This window comes from Microcaecilia unicolor, chromosome 9, assembly GCF_901765095.1.
Source record: "Microcaecilia unicolor chromosome 9, aMicUni1.1, whole genome shotgun sequence".
NCBI lineage: Eukaryota > Metazoa > Chordata > Amphibia > Gymnophiona > Siphonopidae > Microcaecilia > Microcaecilia unicolor.
Window position 1 is genome coordinate 176,033,800 of NC_044039.1, and position 21,061 is coordinate 176,054,860.

General features: G+C 43.3%; 1 protein-coding gene across 3 annotated transcripts in view; it reads left to right on the forward strand.

Moving 5' to 3' along the window:
• The window catches only part of PPM1A (protein phosphatase, Mg2+/Mn2+ dependent 1A), a 203,148-nt gene that overhangs the window by 107,587 nt on the left and 74,500 nt on the right, over positions 1–21,061 (forward strand). For all 3 annotated transcript variants that reach the window (XM_030214789.1, XM_030214787.1, XM_030214788.1), the window contains 2 exons: positions 13,365–14,218; positions 19,693–19,810. In XM_030214789.1, the coding sequence (XP_030070649.1) occupies positions 13,385–14,218; positions 19,693–19,810 (952 nt within the window). In that variant the 5' untranslated portion in view covers positions 13,365–13,384. The remainder of the gene's footprint in view (positions 1–13,364; positions 14,219–19,692; positions 19,811–21,061) is intronic.

Genomic DNA, 21,061 nt, shown 5'->3' on the forward strand with positions numbered 1-21,061 from the left:
AGTTAAGTTACACAAATCTCAAGTTTGGATTTCGCATCCATTGTTGTAACTAACATCATATTCTGATCATTCAAAATGGTTCACTTATAGTTTATATGTTTATATTGAGGTTTTTTATTTTTCAGGAAAATGATTATTTTTATGAATGGAGATAGGGCTATAGCATTCTTGGATGGATGTGTGCATAACTGTGTGCCTAAATTTACTCGTGGTAAAAGACTGTTCCAAGTAAAGACACATGATGCTGGGACCATAGCATTATTAGTTCACAGTGTTACATTTATTTGCAGAATTACTGCATGAAATTAGGTATACATACTGACCTGTCATTACTATCTTGATACAGCTTCCCATAAGTATGATTAAGTTTTGGATGGCCTGTCTTTCAGGGCTGTTCTGAAATAGAGGCCAAATCTGTTGTTTGCTGGAGCCCATTTTTTTATGGTTTGATATTATCTCCTTTTTTTAAAGCTTTTAAATAGAAAAAGATATTCCTAACAACTCCCCCCCCCCCCCCCCCCCAAAAAAAAAAAAAAAAAACCAAGCTGTGGAAGTACATCTGCAAAGTTGGCTTTGCATGTTTGTAATTGGTGACTATTTGTATTATCTACAGTAGATTATGGCAGGGGCATACTAGTTGATTCATGCAGTCTACCATTAGACAGATTTTATTTTCCATCTTCTTTTTCTTTATGCTCATTTACCCAAGTCAGTACAGCATAAAAGATCCCTTACTTAATTTACTTTTAATATCCCCTTCTTTCCTGTGTCTAACCATAAAGCTTTGTAACAATCTATTTACCAACATTTAGCATGTCTTTTGCCTGAGCATTTGTGTGTATGACATTTCTGGTTGGTACCCTGCCACCGCCTTCCACCTATTGCAGCTTCATCCTTTTTTTTTAAATTTAGCAGTGAGGATACATTAGGCCCCTTATTGGCTCAGGTTGGCAGCAAATTGTCCTTTTTTTCACCACAAGTGGACTCGTGTTACCTCCAACCAGTGGGGGTTTGAGGTAGCCAAGTCAAGGCTACATCTTAGACCTGACACAGCCAGTCAGTCCCAGACACCTTCCTGCTCTCCCCCTGTGGCTCACCTACAGAGAGAGTCAACCACCTATTCCACTTGGGGCTGGTGGAGCCCATGCCTCCTGTAGAACAGGGCAGGGGCTGCTACTCTGTTTCATGGTGCCAAAGATGAGAGGCTCTTACAGAACCTTCCTGGACCTCAAAGGTGTCAAAGGTTCAGGATTCAGACACTGTGTTTGGTCATTGCCTCCATATGCCCAGCTGGATTCCTTAGGCTTCCATCAGATCCAAGGAGGTATCTTCATATTCCCATCAGAGTGGTTCATGAGCACTGCTTACAGTTCTGTGTTCTATAATGGCAGCCCAGCTATACTCCCAAGAATTTCAGATGCATACCTACCCTGATTGACTGGTCAGAGATGATTTTGGAAGTTTAGAGGGGCCGCCACCTAGGTGATTCAGCTCCTGGAAAGATTGGGTTGGATGGTGAATTGGACCAAGAGTCATTTGGTTCCCTCTCAGTGGCTGGAGTATTTTGGAGACTTGTTTGTTATAGCGTGAGGGACTGTGTTCTTTACTGAGGAGTGGATGCACAACCTGCCATCTGAGTTGTGCAGTTTGCATACGCTTCAGGCACGGCATGCTAGGACTATCTCCAGGACCTGAGTTCCATGGGCGCATGTGCACATGCTGCTTCAGGTGTCCCTCTTGTCACACTGGTCTCTGAAGTATCAGGGATTTGAGGCCAGACTGCCCCTTCTGTTCAGGTTTATTCAAGCGTGATGTACCACCGATCAACATCATGTCTCAGCAGTTTACAAACATTAAATCTTATAAAAGAAAAGAACTCCATCTGCAAAGAGGATAGACCTAGCCACACATACCAAGAGAAGATATACTACACCACTAACCCTCAGTCCCCTCCCCCATACCAACTCTTAACCCATTATCTGGATACCTCACACACTGGCAAGTAGGGGAATGGGAGCTGAACTCAAAATTACCAACCCAAAAGCCTCTGCAAAATAAATGTTTTTAACAGGGGTTTAAACCGTATTGGAGAACCATCATTCCTCATTTCAATAGGTAGGCGGTTCCATAACCATGGGACTAGCCAAAATAATACACATGTTGATGATCCATAGGAGCCTGATCTGGTGAGATCATTCTGTTCACCTTTTGAGGGGCATTCCCTTGTATTTTTAAATGATAGAAACTGTTATAAAGAAGAAAATTACCCAACACATAGACAAAAATAGTTTAATGGAGTAGAGTCAATATCGATTCAGCCAAGGGAACTCTTGCTTCACCAGTTTGCTTCATTTCTTTGAAAGTGTGAATAAATTTGGATAAAGGGTAGCTGGTTGATGATGTGGATTTAGATTTGCAGAACACTTTTGCTGAAACTCTTGAGAAAATTAAAAAGCCGTGGCTTAGGAGTCAATGTTCTGTTGTAGATTGGAAACTGGCTAAAAGGTAAAAGAGAGAAGGTAGGGTTAAGTGACTATTTCTCTTAGTGGAGGAAGGTGAATAATGGAGTGCCCCAGGGATCTGTACTGACACTGGTGCTATTTAAATAGTGGAATTAGAAAAGGTTCAAAGAAATGGTGAAAGGGGTTGGAACTCCTCTCATGAGAACGGGCTTAAGAGGTAAGGGGTCTTCAACTTGGAAAAGGGGCAGCTGAAGGAGGATATGATAGAGGTCTACAAAATCCTGAGCAGAGTAGACTGAGTAAATGTGAATCGATTGTCTACTCTTTCAAAACGTACAGACTAGAGGACACTGAGTGAAGTTACATGGTAATACTGTACTTTTAAAACAAATAGGAGGAAAAATTTTTAACTCAATGAATAGTAACGCTCTGATGTGGCAACAGCAGTTAGTGTATCTGGGTTTAAAAAAGATTTGGACAAGTTCCTGTAGGAAAAGTCCGTAATTTGCTATTAAGATAGACATGGGGAAAGCTAATACTTATCCCTGGGATCGGTAGCATGGAGTGTTGCTACTCTTTGGGATTCTGCCAGGTATTTGTGACTTGGATTGGCCACTATTGGAAGCAGGATACTGGGCTAGATGGACTATCAGAGCCTGATTGAAAACAGGATATGCAACTTATCCTAGAGATATGCAACTTATCCTTAAAATCGAGCGTGGTACCGGAAGATTGGAGGGTGGCCAATGTAACGCCGATTTTTTAAAAAAGGCTCCAGGGGAGATCCGGGAAATTATAGACCGGTGAGTCTGACGTCAGTGCCGGGGAAAATGGTAGAGGCTATTATTAAAAACAAAATTACAGAGTACATCCGAGGACATGGATTACTGAGACCGAGTCAGCACGGCTTTAGTGTGGGGAAATCTTGCCTGACCAATTTACTTCAATTCTTGGAAGGAGTAAACAAACGTGGACAAAGGGGAACCGGTTGATATTGTGTATCTGGATTTTCAAAAGGCGTTTGACAAAGTACCTCATGAAAGGCTACAGAGGAAATTGGAGGGTCATGGGATAGGAGGAAATGTCCTATTGTGGATTAAAAACTGGTTGAAGGATAGGAAACAGAGAGTGGGGTTAAATGGGCAGTATTCACAATGGAGAAGGGTAGTTAGTGGGGTTCCTCAGGGGTCTGTGCTAGGACCGCTGCTTTTTAATATATTTATAAATGATTTAGAGATGGGAGTAACTAGCGAGGTAATTAAATTTGCTGATGACACAAAGTTATTCAAAGTTGTTAAATCGCGACAGGATTGTGAAAAATTACAAGAGGACCTTACGAGACTGGGAGACTGGGCGGCTAAATGGCAGATGACGTTTAATGTGAGCAAGTGCAAGGTGATGCATGTGGGGAAAAAAGAACCCGAATTATAGCTACGTCATGCAAGGTTCCACGTTAGGAGTTACGGACCAAGAAAGGGATCTGGGTGTCATCGTCGATAATACACTGAAACCTTCTGCTCAGTGTGCTGCTGTGGCTAGGAAAGCGAATAGAATGTTGGGTATTATTAGGAAAGGTATGGAAAACAGGTGTGAGGATGTTATAATGCCGTTATATCGCTCCATGGTGCGACCGCACCTTGAGTATTGTGTTCAATTCTGGTCGCCGCATCTCAAGAAAGATATAGTAGAATTGGAAAAGGTGCAGCGAAGGGCGACTAAAATGATAGCAGGGATGGGACGACTTCCCTATGAAGAAAGATTAAGGAGGCTAGGGCTATTCAGCTTGGAGAAGAGACGGCTGAGGGGAGACATGATAGAGGTATTTAAAATAATGAGTGGAGTGGAACAGGTGGATGTGAAGCGTCTGTTCATGCTTTCCAAAAATACTAGGACTAGGGGGCATGCGATGAAACTACAGTGTAGTAAATTTAAAACAAATCGGAGAAAAGTTTTCTTCACCCAACGTATAATTAAACTCTGGAATTTGTTGCCGGAGAAAGTGGTGAAGGCGGTTAGCTTAGCAGAGTTTAAAAAGGGGTTGGATGGTTTCCTAAAGGACAACTACTACTACTACTATTTAGCATTTCTATAGCGCTACAAGGCATACGCAGCGCTGCACAAACATAGAAGAAAGACAGTCCCTGCTCAAAGAGCTTACAATCTAATAGACAAAAAATAAATAAAGTAAGCAAATCAAATCAATTAATGTGAACAGGAAGGAAGAGAGGAGGGTAGGTGGAGGCGAGTGGTTACAAGTGGTTACGAGTCAAAAGCAATGTTAAAGAGGTGGGCTTTCAGTCTAGATTTAAAGGTGGCCAAGGATGGGGCAAGACGTAGGGGCTCAGGAAGTTTATTTCAGGCGTAGGGTGCAGCGAGACAGAAGGCGCGAAGTCTGGAGTTGGCAGTAGTGGAGAAGGGAAGTCCATAAACTGCTACTAAATGGACTTGGGAAAAATCCACAATTCCAGGAATAACATGTATAGAATGTTTGTACGTTTGGGAAGCTTGCCAGGTGCCCTTGGCCTGGATTGGCCGCTGTCGTGGACAGGATGCTGGGCTCGATGGACCCTTGGTCTTTTCCCAGTATGGCATTACTTATGTACTTATTAATGCTGAAACTGAATTTGCGACTGAAATTGGCTGCTTGGTTTCGTCAAACACTGAAGCTGAAAATGAAACTGCCCTCCCCCAACAGCTTCCACACCCCCCAACCAAAAAGAGTCCCCTCCTGAGCTTAACTTGTTGGTGGGTAGTGGGCTCAAGAGTGACCTCATTCACTGCTGTGTACCAACGACAAGGTAGGCCAAGGAAAGGGCGCTGTCTTTTGTCAGGGCGAGGCGGAGTGGGGAGAGAATGATGGCTGCACACAAAGTTTCGGTTCCAGCCGAAAATATACAAGCATTTTTGGCATAAACCGAAATAAGGTCAAATGTGGATTTAGGGCCGGTTTTGGCACCAAAAACAAAATTCGGTTGGCCTCTACCATCAGTCTGATTCAGTATGGCTGTTCTTATGTTCTAAACCATTGGAGTGGGGTTGTGGTGACTACAGATGCCACCTTGAGGGACTTTGGACTCACTGAGGTGCCTAGGCGGCACAGTGGCACTGGACTGTTCAGGAAATGGCCTTGTCAATCAGTTGCCTTAAGATGAAGGTAATCAAACTGGCGCTTCCAGAGTACCTCCTCTTTCTCTAGGGGAGAGTGGTTCACATAATTTCTTTGGGGCAATTAAAGATCCAGGCCATAGCTCTGTGATCTCTGATAGGGAGAGTGCTGTATAAGGTAGCTCTGCACCTTTTTCCTGATGCTTCAGGTTGCCCCATAGACCCTGGTACACAAACAGTGCACCTTCTAGTAGGCCCACCCCTGGTCCTTCCCAGGGCTGGGGTCTACTCTAGCAGGAGCCAGTGGAGATTGAGGATCCATTTCCCTCTAGCTTATGGCATGGTCCTTGAGAGGCAGCATCTCACACTTAGTCTCAGTGATGTCCACCCTTCTAAGAGTTTGTAAATCCTCTAATTTGCTATCGTATGTCTGGGTCTGGAAGGCATTTGAGCGCTGGTGGTAGAAGTGTTCCCTCTCCCCATGGCGGGCACCGATCCTGGTCTTGCTGGACTTCTGCAGAAGAGGTTTCAAAAGCGCTTGGCCCTAAACTCCCCGAAGGTTCAGGATTGCTGTGCTCATTTGTTTTAGGGGGAAGTTTGGTGGTCGTCCCTGCCTTGAACACTAGCATCAGGATCTTAAACTGAATTCACCAGGCCACTGGCAGCCCGTGAACAGCCCACAGGCAGGGTGGAAGTAGGTGTGCAACCACATTATGAACAGCCTGGAGAGCTTTTAGAAAGTACAAAGGTAATCCAACCAAAACTGGATTGCAATAAACCAGGGATGAAATTATAAGAGCTTGGAAAAATCTCCACTCAAACATGGTTTCAATTTATGCAGCATGTGTAATTTTGGAAAAGAAAATAGAATCAATGCTTTGATATGCGAGTGGAAGGATAACGATGTATCCAAAATTACCATCGTCTCTCACCTCTATTTTAAAGCAAGATTCACACCATTAAGGGAGACAGGAGGAAAATGCAATACAAAACATGCACAACCAAGATAAATAATTTTTCCTGCAAATTCAGTGCCAACTTATACTGAAATATCAAAGTATTTACAGTCAGGTCTCTATTTCTGAAACTGCCAAAGATAGACTCATGAACTGAGATAAGTTGTTGGACATTGTTCGCATAATACAGATATTCCACACCTAATTCATTTCAATGGCAAAATGGATGCACATAGATGTTAAATAAAATAGACAACACTGAACCTTGCAGTACCCCAGTGCACAATATAGATGGTGCCAGCACAGCAGTGTAGAACTGAATTTTTGTACAGTCTGCCAGGAAGGGGAAAATCCATGCTAATAACATGCCATGCCATGTATCCCAGTGGAGTGCAGTTTCTTTTAAAACAACAGAAGATTTATTATGTTAAATGTGCAGACACATCTAGCAGTATCAGCAAATACTGACATAAAAACACTTAAGCAATCAACACTAGACAACAGCAAGCTCTCCCCCCCCCCCCCCCCCCCCCAAAAAAAAAAAAAAAAAATCTATATTGGTCCACATCCAGGACTTCATTAACCTCAAAAAAAAAAAAAAATCCTGAACCCATCCAAGCTGCACCTTCTTCAACAATGGCAAAGTTAAGACACTGGCCAGTAATTAGAAGTATTTAGGGATGGCAATAAATAAATATTTCTTCCTTCAGTAATGGACATGCACTAGTCTGCTTTAAATCCCAAGGAATATGTCCCTCTATCCAAAGAGGGACATTTCCTTTTGATTTATCAGCTCCTTTGTTCTGAACTGATGGGTACTATCTCGTCCGACCAGCAGGTGGAGGCAGTGAAAACTAATTCCACCAGTGACTTCACCGATAGAAGTTGGAGTGCGCCCTAGAACAATCCGATATTTTTATCTACTTTCAACAGGTGGTGAATGCGTGACTGAGAGTCCAGCACTTTTGAAAGGAGAGTCTCCACACGGTCATTGTGTTGGTGCGGCAGGGAGAGTTCTTGACTTCCATGTACCTCACAGAGGACTTATCTCCACATCTCCATTGCAGTTCATCACAAGAGATAACTGTGCTTCTGTGTGTTGAGGCAGCACCTTCAGTTTCAGGCCTTGTCCTTTTGGCCTAACTATGGCGCTCTGCACATTTTCCAAGGTCATGGTGGTGATGGTGGCTACGCATCTCTGGCACCAAGGGGGTTTGGATGCATATGTACCTGGACAACTAGCTGATTCGGCTGTGGAAGCCAGACTTGTCACCTCTCAGGTTATTTCCATCCTGGAGTTCTGGGCTGGGTAGAGAACAGGCCTAAGAGCCATCTGGTTCTGTCTCAGTTCCGGTCCCAGTCCTTGGAGTATCTTGGAGTCCTTTACGACATGCCCAGGGGGACGGTGTTTCTTCTGGAGGAGCGGTCGGAACAGTGCAGGGATTATTTGCGACTCCTGTACTCAATTGCTGGGATTCTGGAGGTGGTACCCTGGACGTTGCTCTGCAGTGGACCTTGTTTTCACAGTAGGCTCCAGCCTCCCAGGATTTCCATCATTCTCTGCCTCCCACGTCCAAGGCAAGACTCAATCCAGCTTGGTGGGACAGTCTGGGTCACCTGCTGAGAAGGATGTCGCTGGATTCCCCTTAGTGGGTTCTGGTCACTGTGTATGCAAGTCTCCTTAGTTGGGGAGCTCACTGCCTGGGACAGATGGCTCAGGAAATCTGGTCGAGCCAGATAGCAACCTAAACTATCAATTGTCTGGAGACCTGGGCAGTCCAACTAGCACTGCAGGAGTTTCAGTCACGCCTTGAAGGGAAAGTGGTCAGAGTGATGTCTGACAATGCACTGCTGTGGCTTACATCAACAGGCAAGGCGGTACCAGAAGTCAGGCAGTGGCCCTGGAAGCAGTGACTCTCTAGTGGGCATAGAGCCATCTGCAAGCCCTTTCAGCGGACCATATTGTGAGCAAGAACAATATGCAGGCAGACTTTCTCGGCCACTCTCTCTGGATCTGGGAGAATGGGAGCTTGTGCAACAGGCCTATCAGCTCATTGTGGATCGTTGCCCCCTCACCTGCAATTCCACCTAATGGCGTCCAGAGTGAATGTAAAGGCAGAGCACTACAGTCAAAGGAAGGAACTGGCCTTTCTCGGGTTCGAGGCCCTGGATCAACCTTGAACCACGGCTAAACACCAGAAATCCTGCAGAAAATGCAGTACACAAACAAAAAAGCAGGAAACTGAAGAAGGCTCAACAGATGATAAGACTTGAAAGATGTACAAGATTACTTTAATGGAATATAAACATATAGAATAGTTCTTTAAAATACACTTCTTTATAGTTGTCGCATAAAGACTTGACACGGCACCATGTTTCAGCATTGAATTACCTGCCTCAGGAGTCTTACACAGAAAGTTTGTCCAATAAAATAAAACGGTTGCATTGGTTTTCAATTGGAGAGAAGGTTGAAGAGGTCGCTGACAAAATCAAAAAACACTGATACCATCTTTGCTCTTTCCTGCCAGGCACCTTCTGCTTCAGCTACTTCAGGTAAGAGGACTTTTGGCAAGCCAAGGAGGAGTTCCTGTTACTATCCTAGGCGTAGGTACATCTCTTCGTCTCGCCAGCCTACTCAGTCTCAACCCTAGCACGCTCATCCATGTCAACAGTTTGCGCCTAAGGCCCCTGCTGCTCCCTAGGCAAAGCAAGGGACGAGCTTTTGACTGGCTCCAGCAGAGCAGAGCCACGGTAAAAGTGTCTGTCCCAGACGACTTGCCGGTTGGGGGAGGGGAGAGTTAAAAAAATTTTCACCAAAGGTGGTCTCTCATAACTTTCAACCGGTGGGTTCTTCAAATAGTCCGTCTCGGATATGTTCTCAGTTGGCATCTCAAACCTCCATATTGCCCACTGAGAGCCCATTCATTCAGCTCTCAGCACAAGCAGGTACTTGCAGAGGAACTCTCTGCACTTCTGAAGACCCATGTGGTCGAACCCATTCCACCAGGGGAAGAAGGGCAGAAATTCTATTCCAGGTACTATCTTGTGCAGAAGAAAACAGGGGAGATGCTAGACTTAAGGGCCCTGAACAAATTCCTAGCCTCAGAAAAAAGCTCAGGATGGGCACCCTTTTCCCAATGATTTAGAAAAATGATTGATTGTCTATGCTCTCTGGACTTAAAGGATGCATATACTCACTTCCTGATACTTCCAGCCCACCGGAAGTATCTTCGATTTCGACTGGGAACACATCACTTTCAGTAGCGCATGTTGCCTTTTGGCCTTGCATTAGCTCCCAGGGTCTTCAAGTGTTTAGTGGTAGTTGCAGCACCGCTATGCAGACTGGGGAGTCCATGTGTTCCCATATCTCGACAATTGGCTGGTGAAGAGCACCTTGGAGGAGGGTGCTCAGGAGTTCATGCAGATGACTATTCGGGTTCTCGAGATACTAGGGTTCGTTTTAAAGTATCCCAAGTCCTATCTCCACCCTGTCCAGTGATTGGCATTCATAGGAGCCCTGCTTGACACGCGGATGGTTCGAGCCTACCTCCCAGAGACAAGAATGGACAATCTTGTCTCGCTCACGTCCAAGGTTCATTCCTCTCAGCAGGTCACAGCTCTACAGATGTTGTGATTGTTGGGCCACATGGCTTCTTTCTTTGGACAGCCAAGAAATAGCAATGATGATGGGCTGCTTTTTCACCATCATCCATGGTCTTTCTCCATTTGTACTCATGCATTTCTTAATCGCCTCTTTTGCTACCTCCAAAGCAAGAGAAAACCAAGGAGTAGCATTGACCTGTCTCATTGGAGCAACTTGATCCAGCACTGAACTACATGTAGAATTTCCAATTTGCAACCAGCACTTTAACCCTCAGTGGGGTTTTTTTTGTCCACCTTAGCTGACAAGGATGGCTAACTCAGCTTAAATTTCTCAACATTAATTGGTCCATGTTTCATAATTGCCCCAGGATCTTCTCAAGCATTAACAAGACTAGTAACCCTCTGCTCATTATAAACCACCAGCAAGTGGTCTAACCAAGGCAATAGGGATCATTTACAGATGAGAGAAATCACCTAACATCACAAATAACTCACCAACAAATATAAGATCCAAGGTGTGCCCTAATTCATGGCACTGGATAATGAACAATCCATGTCGATCCTAGCACTGCCATGGCAACCAAAAACTCTCACAATGTGAAACAGATGGCACAGCCAGCATCAATAGGATGATTTGAAATCACTTGCCACTAAAATACTATCTAAATCCAATTAAAGATTCATTGACCTAACTGCAAAGACCTTTGCAATTAGGAAGTGCTGCCCATGCTTAATCTTTTACAATACGTCTGCTGTGAGAGTTGTTCATTCCAGCACTGTCAAATTACATCTCCCACGTGTGTCTGAAAAAAAAATCTTACTGTCTATGGAGATTGCCTCTTACAGATTAGCAGCTTTTGTTTTATATTTACCAGCTTTCGTAATGTAACCATTTTCTAAATTGATCTTTCACTAGATCAATAAATGCCACCAGTGCCAGTATTTACCTTCTGACTAATCATTTTTTCCTCTAGCTCTAAACATTTTAACATTCATCACAAACGGTATAATCATAGAATTTTGGTGCTATTAGAAACTGAGGTGACCACCCTCCCCTGTTGTTTACTCCAAAACTACTAACTGGTAGTCAAATATAATTTCAGAATGTTAACAGTGGGATCAACAGAGGGAGAGGCCATCATTTGGCATGCAATGTCCCTGGTCTAATTTCTAGACTGTGACCTCTGTATCATAGGTTGAATGGGGCTGTGGAGGCAGTGTTTAGAGGGGGAATTGTGAAGAGTAGCCTAATGGTTAGTGCAGTGGGCTAAGAGCCTGGGGAACCGGTTTTGATTCCCACTGCAGTTCCTTGTGGCCCTGGGCAAGTCCCCTCTATTGTCTTAGGTACAAACTTAGATTGTGAGCCCAGTAGGGACAGAAAAAGTACCTGCTTGTAGTAAACCTCTTTGGTTGTACCCACAGAAAGACGGTATATAAAATCCATGACCCTTGACCCTATGATTGACATCAGGTGGGGACCAGAATTAGAGCCTAGGATGCAAGGTTACAGGATTGTTGCTACAATGACCAGACTAGGAACAGCGAAAACTGGGTTTGTTAAAATAGTAGGAGAAACCCCAGGTGGCTGTAAATGAAAGCTCATGGCTTGAGTATACCAGTTCTGGTTCTGATATGAGCTAGAAGAAAAAGGGGGAACTACCTGGCCTGGGCCTCCCCTCTCTTCCCCCTCCCCACCCCTCAAACCTCAGTTAAAAAAAAACAACAATGGTTTTCTGTTTTACAGTACTATAAAATAGTATATATATTGTCAATGTTCATCTAGTTGTAAGATTTCTTCACAGGAAATGTAATTTATGGTTTTTTTTTCTTCAATTAAACTGCAATTATAGGGACTTTGTCAGGCTAGAAAACACCAGAGCACAGATTAGAGGCTACTTTTATGCTGAGCAATAAGTAGTATAAGACAAATCACTTGTGCAAAAATGCTTGATAAAGTGAAAACAGGAATAGGAGCAGTGAATTAAAAAAAATAATTCCTTTATGAAAAACAGTCATCATGGGAGCCAACTTTTCAAAATGATTGGGTGCATTAATTGAAACACACATTACCTCTCACTGGACATAGTGTTTGCTCTGTACCACAGAGCAGACACCCATTAACAGTCATATATCAAATGCCATAGGAGGAAGGAAGGTATTAATAACTGCAGAGCATCCCCAAAATTTTATTACATGCAGTATTTGTTTTTGACTATTGGTGCTTAACTATGCTGTGGTGTGGACTGTCTACTGCTGTTTTATCATTGGTTTTTTTGCAAAGTGAAGCAGTTTATGCTTTGGCCTATCTTGCTGAGTGTTATTAATAATGTAAAAACTGTAGGCATTTATCAGATATTACAATGTTGCTCACAAAGACTCTAGCCCCCCCCCCCCCCCCCCCCCCGACCCCACAAATGGGAATCGCAGACTGGGAGGTGTGAGGTCTTGGCTTTTAAGCCAGGAATCATTGCCCTAGGTGGGACCTTCCTAGCGCGATTCCCTTGGTGTTTTATTTCCTTATTACTTATTTGTTTGAACCTAAGAAATTATAAGAGTTTGTGGAAACAGATGAAGAATCCTCTGCAGCAACTTCCTTCAGTTACCACTGTACCGGCTGCAATAACCGATTAACCTTCCTCCCTCAGAAAATGTGAAGTGTAAGATTAACCATTTTGAGTTTTTCTTATTTTCTTTAAGATTGTTTTCCTGATCTTGGATCTTCCAATTGTGGACAATTATGTAAATATATATTGTTGAGAGAAAATGTTTTCCTTTTTATATTAATTTCTGTATTTCCTTACATTTATGTGATAAGGAAATCAATGTCATTAAAATATTATACCACAATTTATTTATTTATTTATTTATTTAAAATCTGCTTCCCACTGTGAAGTCCTAATGACGTTTCTCTATATAAGGGAGCCTCACCTCAGTATTTGAAAGCCACAAACAGGCCTGATTTTCCAAATGTCCACTATAAATATTTATCTCATCTCTTTGTATGGACTTGACCTAAAAGCATAATTAATTTTGCATAGTTTTGTCACTATGAAAACAAAATGCTTTTATGGCCCTCCAGTAGCAGGGTTGAGAAACCCCTGCTTTAACCCTTTAGTATCCAATGTTCCCGTAATAAGCCATATGGGAACAGATTTTTGGGAACATTGGGCACTAAAGACAAAACTATTAGAATTTGTTCTCAGAAATATAATTATAGTTGCTCATTTTCCTTCTACAGAACTGAAGAAGCAAGACAAGATGGGAGCATTTCTAGACAAGCCAAAGATGGAGAAGCATAATGCCCAAGGGCATGGTAATGGGCTGCATTATGGGTTAAGTAGTATGCAAGGTTGGCGAGTAGAGATGGAAGATGCACATACAGCTGTGATTGGTCTGCCAAATGGACTCGATGGATGGTCATTCTTTGCTGTATATGATGGGCATGCGGGATCCCAGGTTGCCAAATACTGCTGTGAGCATTTGCTAGACCACATCACAAGTAACCAGGATTTTAAAGGATCTGATGGACAGCCCAGTGTGGAAAGTGTAAAGAGCGGAATCAGAACAGGTTTTCTACAAATTGATGAACACATGAGAGTAATTTCAGAGAAGAAACATGGTGCAGACAGAAGTGGGTCAACAGCTGTGGGTGTCATGATTTCTCCGCAGCACATTTATTTTATCAACTGTGGAGATTCAAGAGGTTTGCTTTGTAGGAGCAAGAAAGTTCATTTCTTCACACAGGATCACAAGCCAAGCAATCCATTGGAAAAAGAGCGTATACAAAATGCAGGTGGCTCTGTAATGATTCAGCGTGTGAATGGCTCACTTGCTGTGTCAAGGGCGCTTGGTGACTTTGATTACAAATGTGTCCATGGGAAAGGCCCCACAGAGCAGCTTGTTTCACCAGAGCCTGAAGTTTATGAAATAGAAAGATCAGAAGAGGATGATCAATTCATCATCCTAGCCTGTGATGGAATCTGGGATGTTATGGGTAACGAAGAGCTGTGTGATTTTGTAAGATCCAGACTTGAAGTCACAGATGACCTCGAGAAAGTTTGTAATGAGATAGTTGACACCTGCTTGTATAAGGTAGGTTATTTTTTTAGTAAAATAATGTTGTTTTTTGAAATATATGTTATAGATTCCTTTGATTAAGAAAATGAAAACAAATGAACCTCTAGGATAAGGGGAGTGGGGGAAAAGATTGTGTAGAGGAGAGAACAAAAAAGCGTAAAATGAAGAAACAAAGCAGAAAAAAAATGAACCATACATATTAAACATAAATAGCAGAATATTTTAGTTTAGCTTTAACCTTTGCTATGGAGTATGAACTGCTACAGAAGACTGGAAGCCTTCATTGCTAAAGAATTTTTCACTTGTAGTATAATAGCTCAGTTTCCTTTAACAACCCTTTTATCCATTCCATGTCTTATTCACCATTTTTTTTGTTCTGATATCAAGTAGTATCTTGCCCAGTGAGACCTAATATTGAAGGTAATTTTAGAAACACTTTCTATGTGTGAAACCAGATTTTTTACTTGGAAAGAACCATTTCTAAAATAACACAAAATACATGTATAAGCATGCATCGGCAGCAATCCTGCACATATTTTTAAACAATTTAAGTGGGTATTCTTTGGTGAGGAGTTGGGGCAGAGAGACATGTAAATTTATACTTTGTTCAGAGTAGACATAAATCTTCTTGGATACACATGTTTAGGGGCATGTGGTAACATGAGCGAGGGTGGACCTGGAGCCAGGACAAACTGGAGCCACACAATGGGTGTAGGTAAAGGGAAGTACTATTTTATTATAAGTATCAGGTAAGGGTCCTGTTCCATTTACAGGTAGGGGAGAGAAAATAAGCACAAGATGTTCTTTAAATGTATGTTCTCTAGTGGCCTCTCCACGCCACAGTGTACATTACTGTCTCTCAGCACAGTAATACACTTTAATTGTCTCTGGCCTGGTTCCCCTGAGTTATCAGTGAGGTCTCTAGCAGTTACTTGGGTCAAAAATGCAAAGTTCCAAGGCTCCAAGTTGAACTTGGCTTACCTAACTGTAGGTGTTCACACGTAGGTGGTGGAGGCAGATGCAATTGGACTTTGCTGCTTCACTCTGGGCCTCCTTAACCTAGCTGTGCCCCAGATTTTAATACTTCCTGGGCCATGCCCTCCCGTCTGCACCCCTCCTATGTCACGTCCCCCTTGGGCAGAACTATGGATTTTAAGGTGGCTGTGAGACAATGAGGAAGTATCCTTAAGGGGAAGTGGCAACGTCCTATAGATTCCCTCACAGGGCAGTTTTAGATGAGAGAGAATTTGTATAGATTCTCTTTCAAAAACCACCACTTTATATGTACACCTTGCTGCATCCACTTAGCAGACAGTTCTAAAATTACCCCATTATCTGATAACTGCTTACTTGTGTATTACCGTCAGTTTGTCAGTATGAAAACCAAAACATTACAAGATTAAGTCAAAAAGGACACTAAGGGGGGGGGGGGGGGGGAGGGAAACTGTCAAGGTGCCACGAAAGATTACTTTTTACTGCACCATGATTTCCCGCACGATTCTTCAATCTGAAGTAGCTCAGTCCTGCAGGTTCCTGAATCCCATTTTAAAGGAATAAAGTTGTTTGCAAGCCACCTTACAAGTGCCATTATTATGGCGTCCCTGGAGCAGCGGGCTGCAAAACAGGCAGAGCAGCCCCCCCCCCCCCCCACACTTAAAAGGTAGCCCTCACCCCCTCAAAGTGCTACCTTTTTGAACATTAGTGGTCCGGGGGGAGGGGGGTGTCTTCAGGCAGGAGTGATGCCCAGTCACTCTGGCTGGCCAAAAAATGGCACTCTTAGTGATAGTCTCGCCTGGCGAAAATACAAACCCTAGCGGTAGTTGCACCATTTCACAGCCTGCGCCCAACTGGTAGGAGCAACTAGGCATCACTCCTGCCTGAACCTCCTCACCCTGGCCACTAGTGTTCAAAAGGTAACTATTTCAGGCTACTTTACAAGTGTGAGGAGGAGGTGGGTTGGACATGGTCTGGGGGTGGACCCTGCTTTGCTGGCCCAGGGGCATCAGGCCGCAGTATTTGCATGTTTTGCATCTCACTGCTATGTAACACATGGCAACTTAATTAAGTTGGGTTTCGTTAGTCCCTTTTAAGTCGAGCCAAATAACACCACTTAAAGTCCTAATGCAGTTTTTTGATAACTCCCCCCCCCCCCTCCCGAATTGTATTAAGCTGTTGCGCATGGTTTTTTATCTTCAGGATTGTTGCAGTGAAAAAACTTGAAATAGGGGGAGGGCCTAATTAAATAGGGGAAATATTTAGGTAGTTTGCGAATGAGGGATCCTAGCACCAGCATTGGTTTTGACTGAGCTCAAGGAGAGTAAGAAAGAACTAATAGACCAAAAAGAGTATCCTAAACAGGGCCACTGAAAGCCAGAGCCGGGCCCAGGGCATGCCACTGTTCCCGCCCCCTTACTTTCCTGCATCTGCTTCTCCCTCAGTCTGTCACTCTCCTGCTCCTGTGTGCCGGGAACCAGTTTATCAAGCTGATGCAGTCACCCAAGTCCCGACACACAGGAGCAGGAGAGAGACGGACTGAGGGAGCAGAACCTTCTGGCGCTGGACCCAGAGAATCTTCCTCCCCGCTCCCCCTCTCGGTGGCCCAGTCCCAAAATCCTGGGTGCCAGATTGCCCATGTGACTAAACTTGTATTGGTGATATCTGCCTTGCACAGGACTTGGACTGTGTTTAAGAATAATATGTTGGTATAGAACTATTGAGTGAACATAATATTAGCCATACTGAGTCAGACCAATGGTCCATCTAGCCCAGTATCCTGTTTCCAACAGTGGCCAAGCCAGGTCACAAGTACCTGGCAGAAACCCAAATAGTGGCAACATTCCATGCTACCAATCCCAGGGTAAGCACAGTGGCGTTCCGAGGGGCGCTGACACCCGGGGCGGATTGCCGATGCGCCCCCCCCCCCTTGCAGCGCGCACCCCCCCCCCGGCGAAAGAACACTCCCCCCCCCCCCCCCCCCCCCCCGGGTGCCCGCCGCTGGGGGGGGGGGGGTGCCACGCGCCGGTCAGCGTCGTTCGTTTCCATGCTCCCTCTGCCCCGGAACAGGTTCCTGTTCCGAGGCAGAGGGAGCATGGAAACGAACGACGCTGACCGGCGCGCGGTACCCCCCAGCGGCGTGCACATGGGGTGGACCGCTCCCACCCCCCCCCCCCCCCCCCCCTTGGTACGCCACTGGGTAAGAAGTAGCTTCTCCATGTCTGTCTCACTAGCAGACTATGGACTTTTCTTCCAGGAACTTGTCCAAACCTTTTTTAAACCCAGATACGCTAACCGCTGTTACTAGATTCCTCCAGAAAAGAGTTCCAGAGCTTAACTATTTGTTGGGTGAAAAAATATTTTCTCCTATTTGTTTTAAAAGTGTTTCCATACAACTTGCTTGAGTGTCCCCTAGTCTTTATACTTTTGGACCGAGTAAAAAATTGATTCACTTCTACTTGGTCTACACCACTCAGGATTTTGTAGACCTCAATCATATCTCCCCTCGGCCATCTGTTTTCCACGTTGAAGAGCCCTAACCTCTTTAGCCTTTCCTCATAGGAGAGGAGTTCCATCCTCTTTATCATTTTGGTTGCTCTTCTTTGAACCTTTTTTAATTCCGCTATATCCATTTTGAGATATGGTGACCACAACTGAATGCAATACTCAAGGTGAGGTTGCACCATGGAGCGATACAAAGGCATTATAGTATTTTTTGGCCTTATTGATCATCCCTTTCCTAATAATTCCTAGCATCCTGTTTGCTTTTTTGGCCGCCACCGCACACTTGTGCAGAAGATTTCAGCGTATTACCTACAACGACACCTAGATATTTTTCTTGGGTGCTGACCCCCAGCGTAGACCCTAGCATCAGGTAACCATGATTCAGATTATTCTTTCCAGTGTGCATCACTTTGCATTTATCCATATTAAATTTTATCTGCCATTTGGATGCCCTGTCTTCCTGCAATTTTTCGCAGTCCAAATGTGTTTTAACAACTTTGAATAGTTTTGTGTCATCTGCAGATTTAATCACCTCGGTCGTCATTCTGATTTCCATATTATTTATAAATGTTAAATAGCACCGGTCCCAGTACAGATCCCTGCAGCACTCCACTATTCACCTTCCTCCATTTTCTGTCCAATAATCAATTCCTAATCCACACCAGAACATTACCTCCTATCCCATGACCCTTACTTTTCTCAGGAGACTCTTGTGAGGAGCTTTTTCAAAAGCTTTCTGAAAATCTAGATACACTACATCAACCTTCTCACCTTTATCCACCTGTTTATTCACACCTTCAAAGAAATGAAGCAAATTGGTGAGGCAAGACTTCCCTTGGTTGAACCAATGCTGACTCTGTCCCATAAAGCCGAGTTTACTTATGTGTTCTGTAATTTTATTCTTTATAATAGTTTCCATTATTTTATCCGGCACTGATGTCAGCCTTACTGGTCTGTAATTTCCTGGATCACCCCTGGAACCCTTTTAAAAAATTGGCGTTACATTGGCCACCCTCCAATCATCAGTTGCTACAGGTGATTTTAATGACAGGTTACATATTACTAACAGCAGATCAGCAATTTCATTCTTGAGTTCTTTGAGTGCCCTTGGATGTATGCCATCCGGTCTAGGTGATTTATTACTCCTTAATTTGTCGAAGGATTCAGCATCCCAGTACTGCAGGTTGTTGAATCCCACTTTACTTTGCTGCTTGTGAGCCACCTCACAAGCAGTGTAATTCCCGCAGCCCAATGCTCCTGGGCTGCACGGAGATGGTCCCTTTCAGTCCTGCCTGCACTCCCAGGAGCTACCTGATATAGAGCATTGGAGGGGTCCAGAGGGTCTTTGGACAGGAGTGAAACCCAGGCATTCCTACCCAATCCAGGGCCTTCCTGAAAATGGCGCCCCTAGTGGTAGTTGACCATTTTCAGGAAGCCACAGGACTGAGCAGGAGCGGCTGGGCCTCGCACCTGCCCGAAGACCCTCCCCCAAACCACCCTGGGTGGAGGGTGCAGGCAGGAGTAGGGGGACCCTCCCCTTGCGGCCATGCTCCTGGGCAGTAAAAATAACCTTAGCAAAAAGCTGGGAGGGTTTTACCATGATTTTTTGGCCCTAACGCGACTTATGGTGTAGCATTTGCATATTTTGCATCTCATTACTACCAAATCTGCAGTGACTTAAATATCGCCACTGGCAGCGTTAGGGTCTTTTAAGTCTTGTTAAGGCCCAAATAATGGGACTTAATGCCCTAACTCTGCTTGATGAATCCCCCCCCCCCCCCCCCCTTAATGCACACTACCATAAGGAGGCTGCCATGACTTTTTGCACTAATATTGTACAACAATATTTTGAAATGTCCAGAATATTCTTGTTTCGTGGACATCTGTTTTAGTCTGAGAAGTGAATTTAAAATTGTTGGAAACATTGAAAAGATTGGTGTTTCTTCATTAGTGGAAAAAATTATTTTAGCGTTTGTGTTTTTCTCCTACAGGGAAGCCGAGACAACATGAGTGTCATATTGATCTGTTTTCCAAGTGCACCAAAAGTATTGCCAGATGCGGTGAAGAGAGAGGCAGAATTGGACAAGTACCTGGAAAGCAGAGTAGAAGGTGGATCATTTAAAAAAAAATAAGTAGCATATTTAAAAGCCCTCACTGTTTTACATATTGGTTTTAACTAAACCTTTAAGTGCCCTTGTATATGTATAGTGTACATCCTGTGGCTAAAGCACTTCTGTAGCACTGGCTGTAGGCTGTATAACTGTGTTTAAAATAATAATAAAAAAAATAATACCATCTATAGCAACTTGCAGTGGAGGAAAGCCTGGCAGTTTAGTTCTGGTAATGATTGAAGTGCCATTGCTCGCTTTCTTTCTAGTTTACTTAATTAAAGCCACCCAAAGATAATGTATGAAACAATGAAAGTTGTTGCTGTAATACACATTTGAACTAAATATCCTCTAAGATATTTACAACTGCACAATATCATATTGTTTGTAATTACTATTTAAATGCAAGCTAATAAATGGTAATATAATCTATAATTTATAGAACTGCATGGGATTGTCACCTAGGCAACAACTTGAGTTCCTGAGCTGCTGGCACCTTGAATATATTATATTGGTCAGAACATAATTTAATTTTGTTTGCAAATGTTGAATCTAGATAGTTAAAGCATTTTGAATATATGGGGATAGAGTTTTTAAAACATTGGTTTTTTTTGTTTTGTTTTTAAGTACAAATGCTTAGAACCAAGGTTTAATGATTTTAAGCAACATTTTCTTAAGGCATAACATGTTGTACATTTTAGGTACTGAGTGGGACTTCTTGCACAACCATTAGTTTCTGTCTATTATATTTAACCAGATAAGGCTCAGTTGACTATTCAGATTGACCAGTTTAGTGTTCTCCATTAAATACATGGAGCTCAATTCATCAAATTTGTGAGTTCAAGCAATCTATGAAACAGTAATTTTGAATTAAAATTGTACAACTTGTATACCTGCTTGTAACTCACCTTGAGTTTGGACTTGGAGAGGGCAATTAATTAAATATGAGCCCTATTTATCTCACCAAAAAAAAGTGGAAACCCAAGATATTCAAGCTTCTTAAACCAAATACCATACTTTCTCTCCCAGAACTCAAGAAATATATTATTGACTTTATTATAGGTTCAGTTGGAAAAGGAAATTAAGAAGACATCATGAAATTTTGACAGTACAATAAAATAGTTTATAAAACCATGAAAGCTGTTCTGTTCTGTGGAGCTTAGGGCAGACTTGCATATACAAAAAAAAAATAGACAATTTTTATCTCTTCCTCATTCTGTGCTTTGTTGCCTTAATTCATTATGACCAGTAC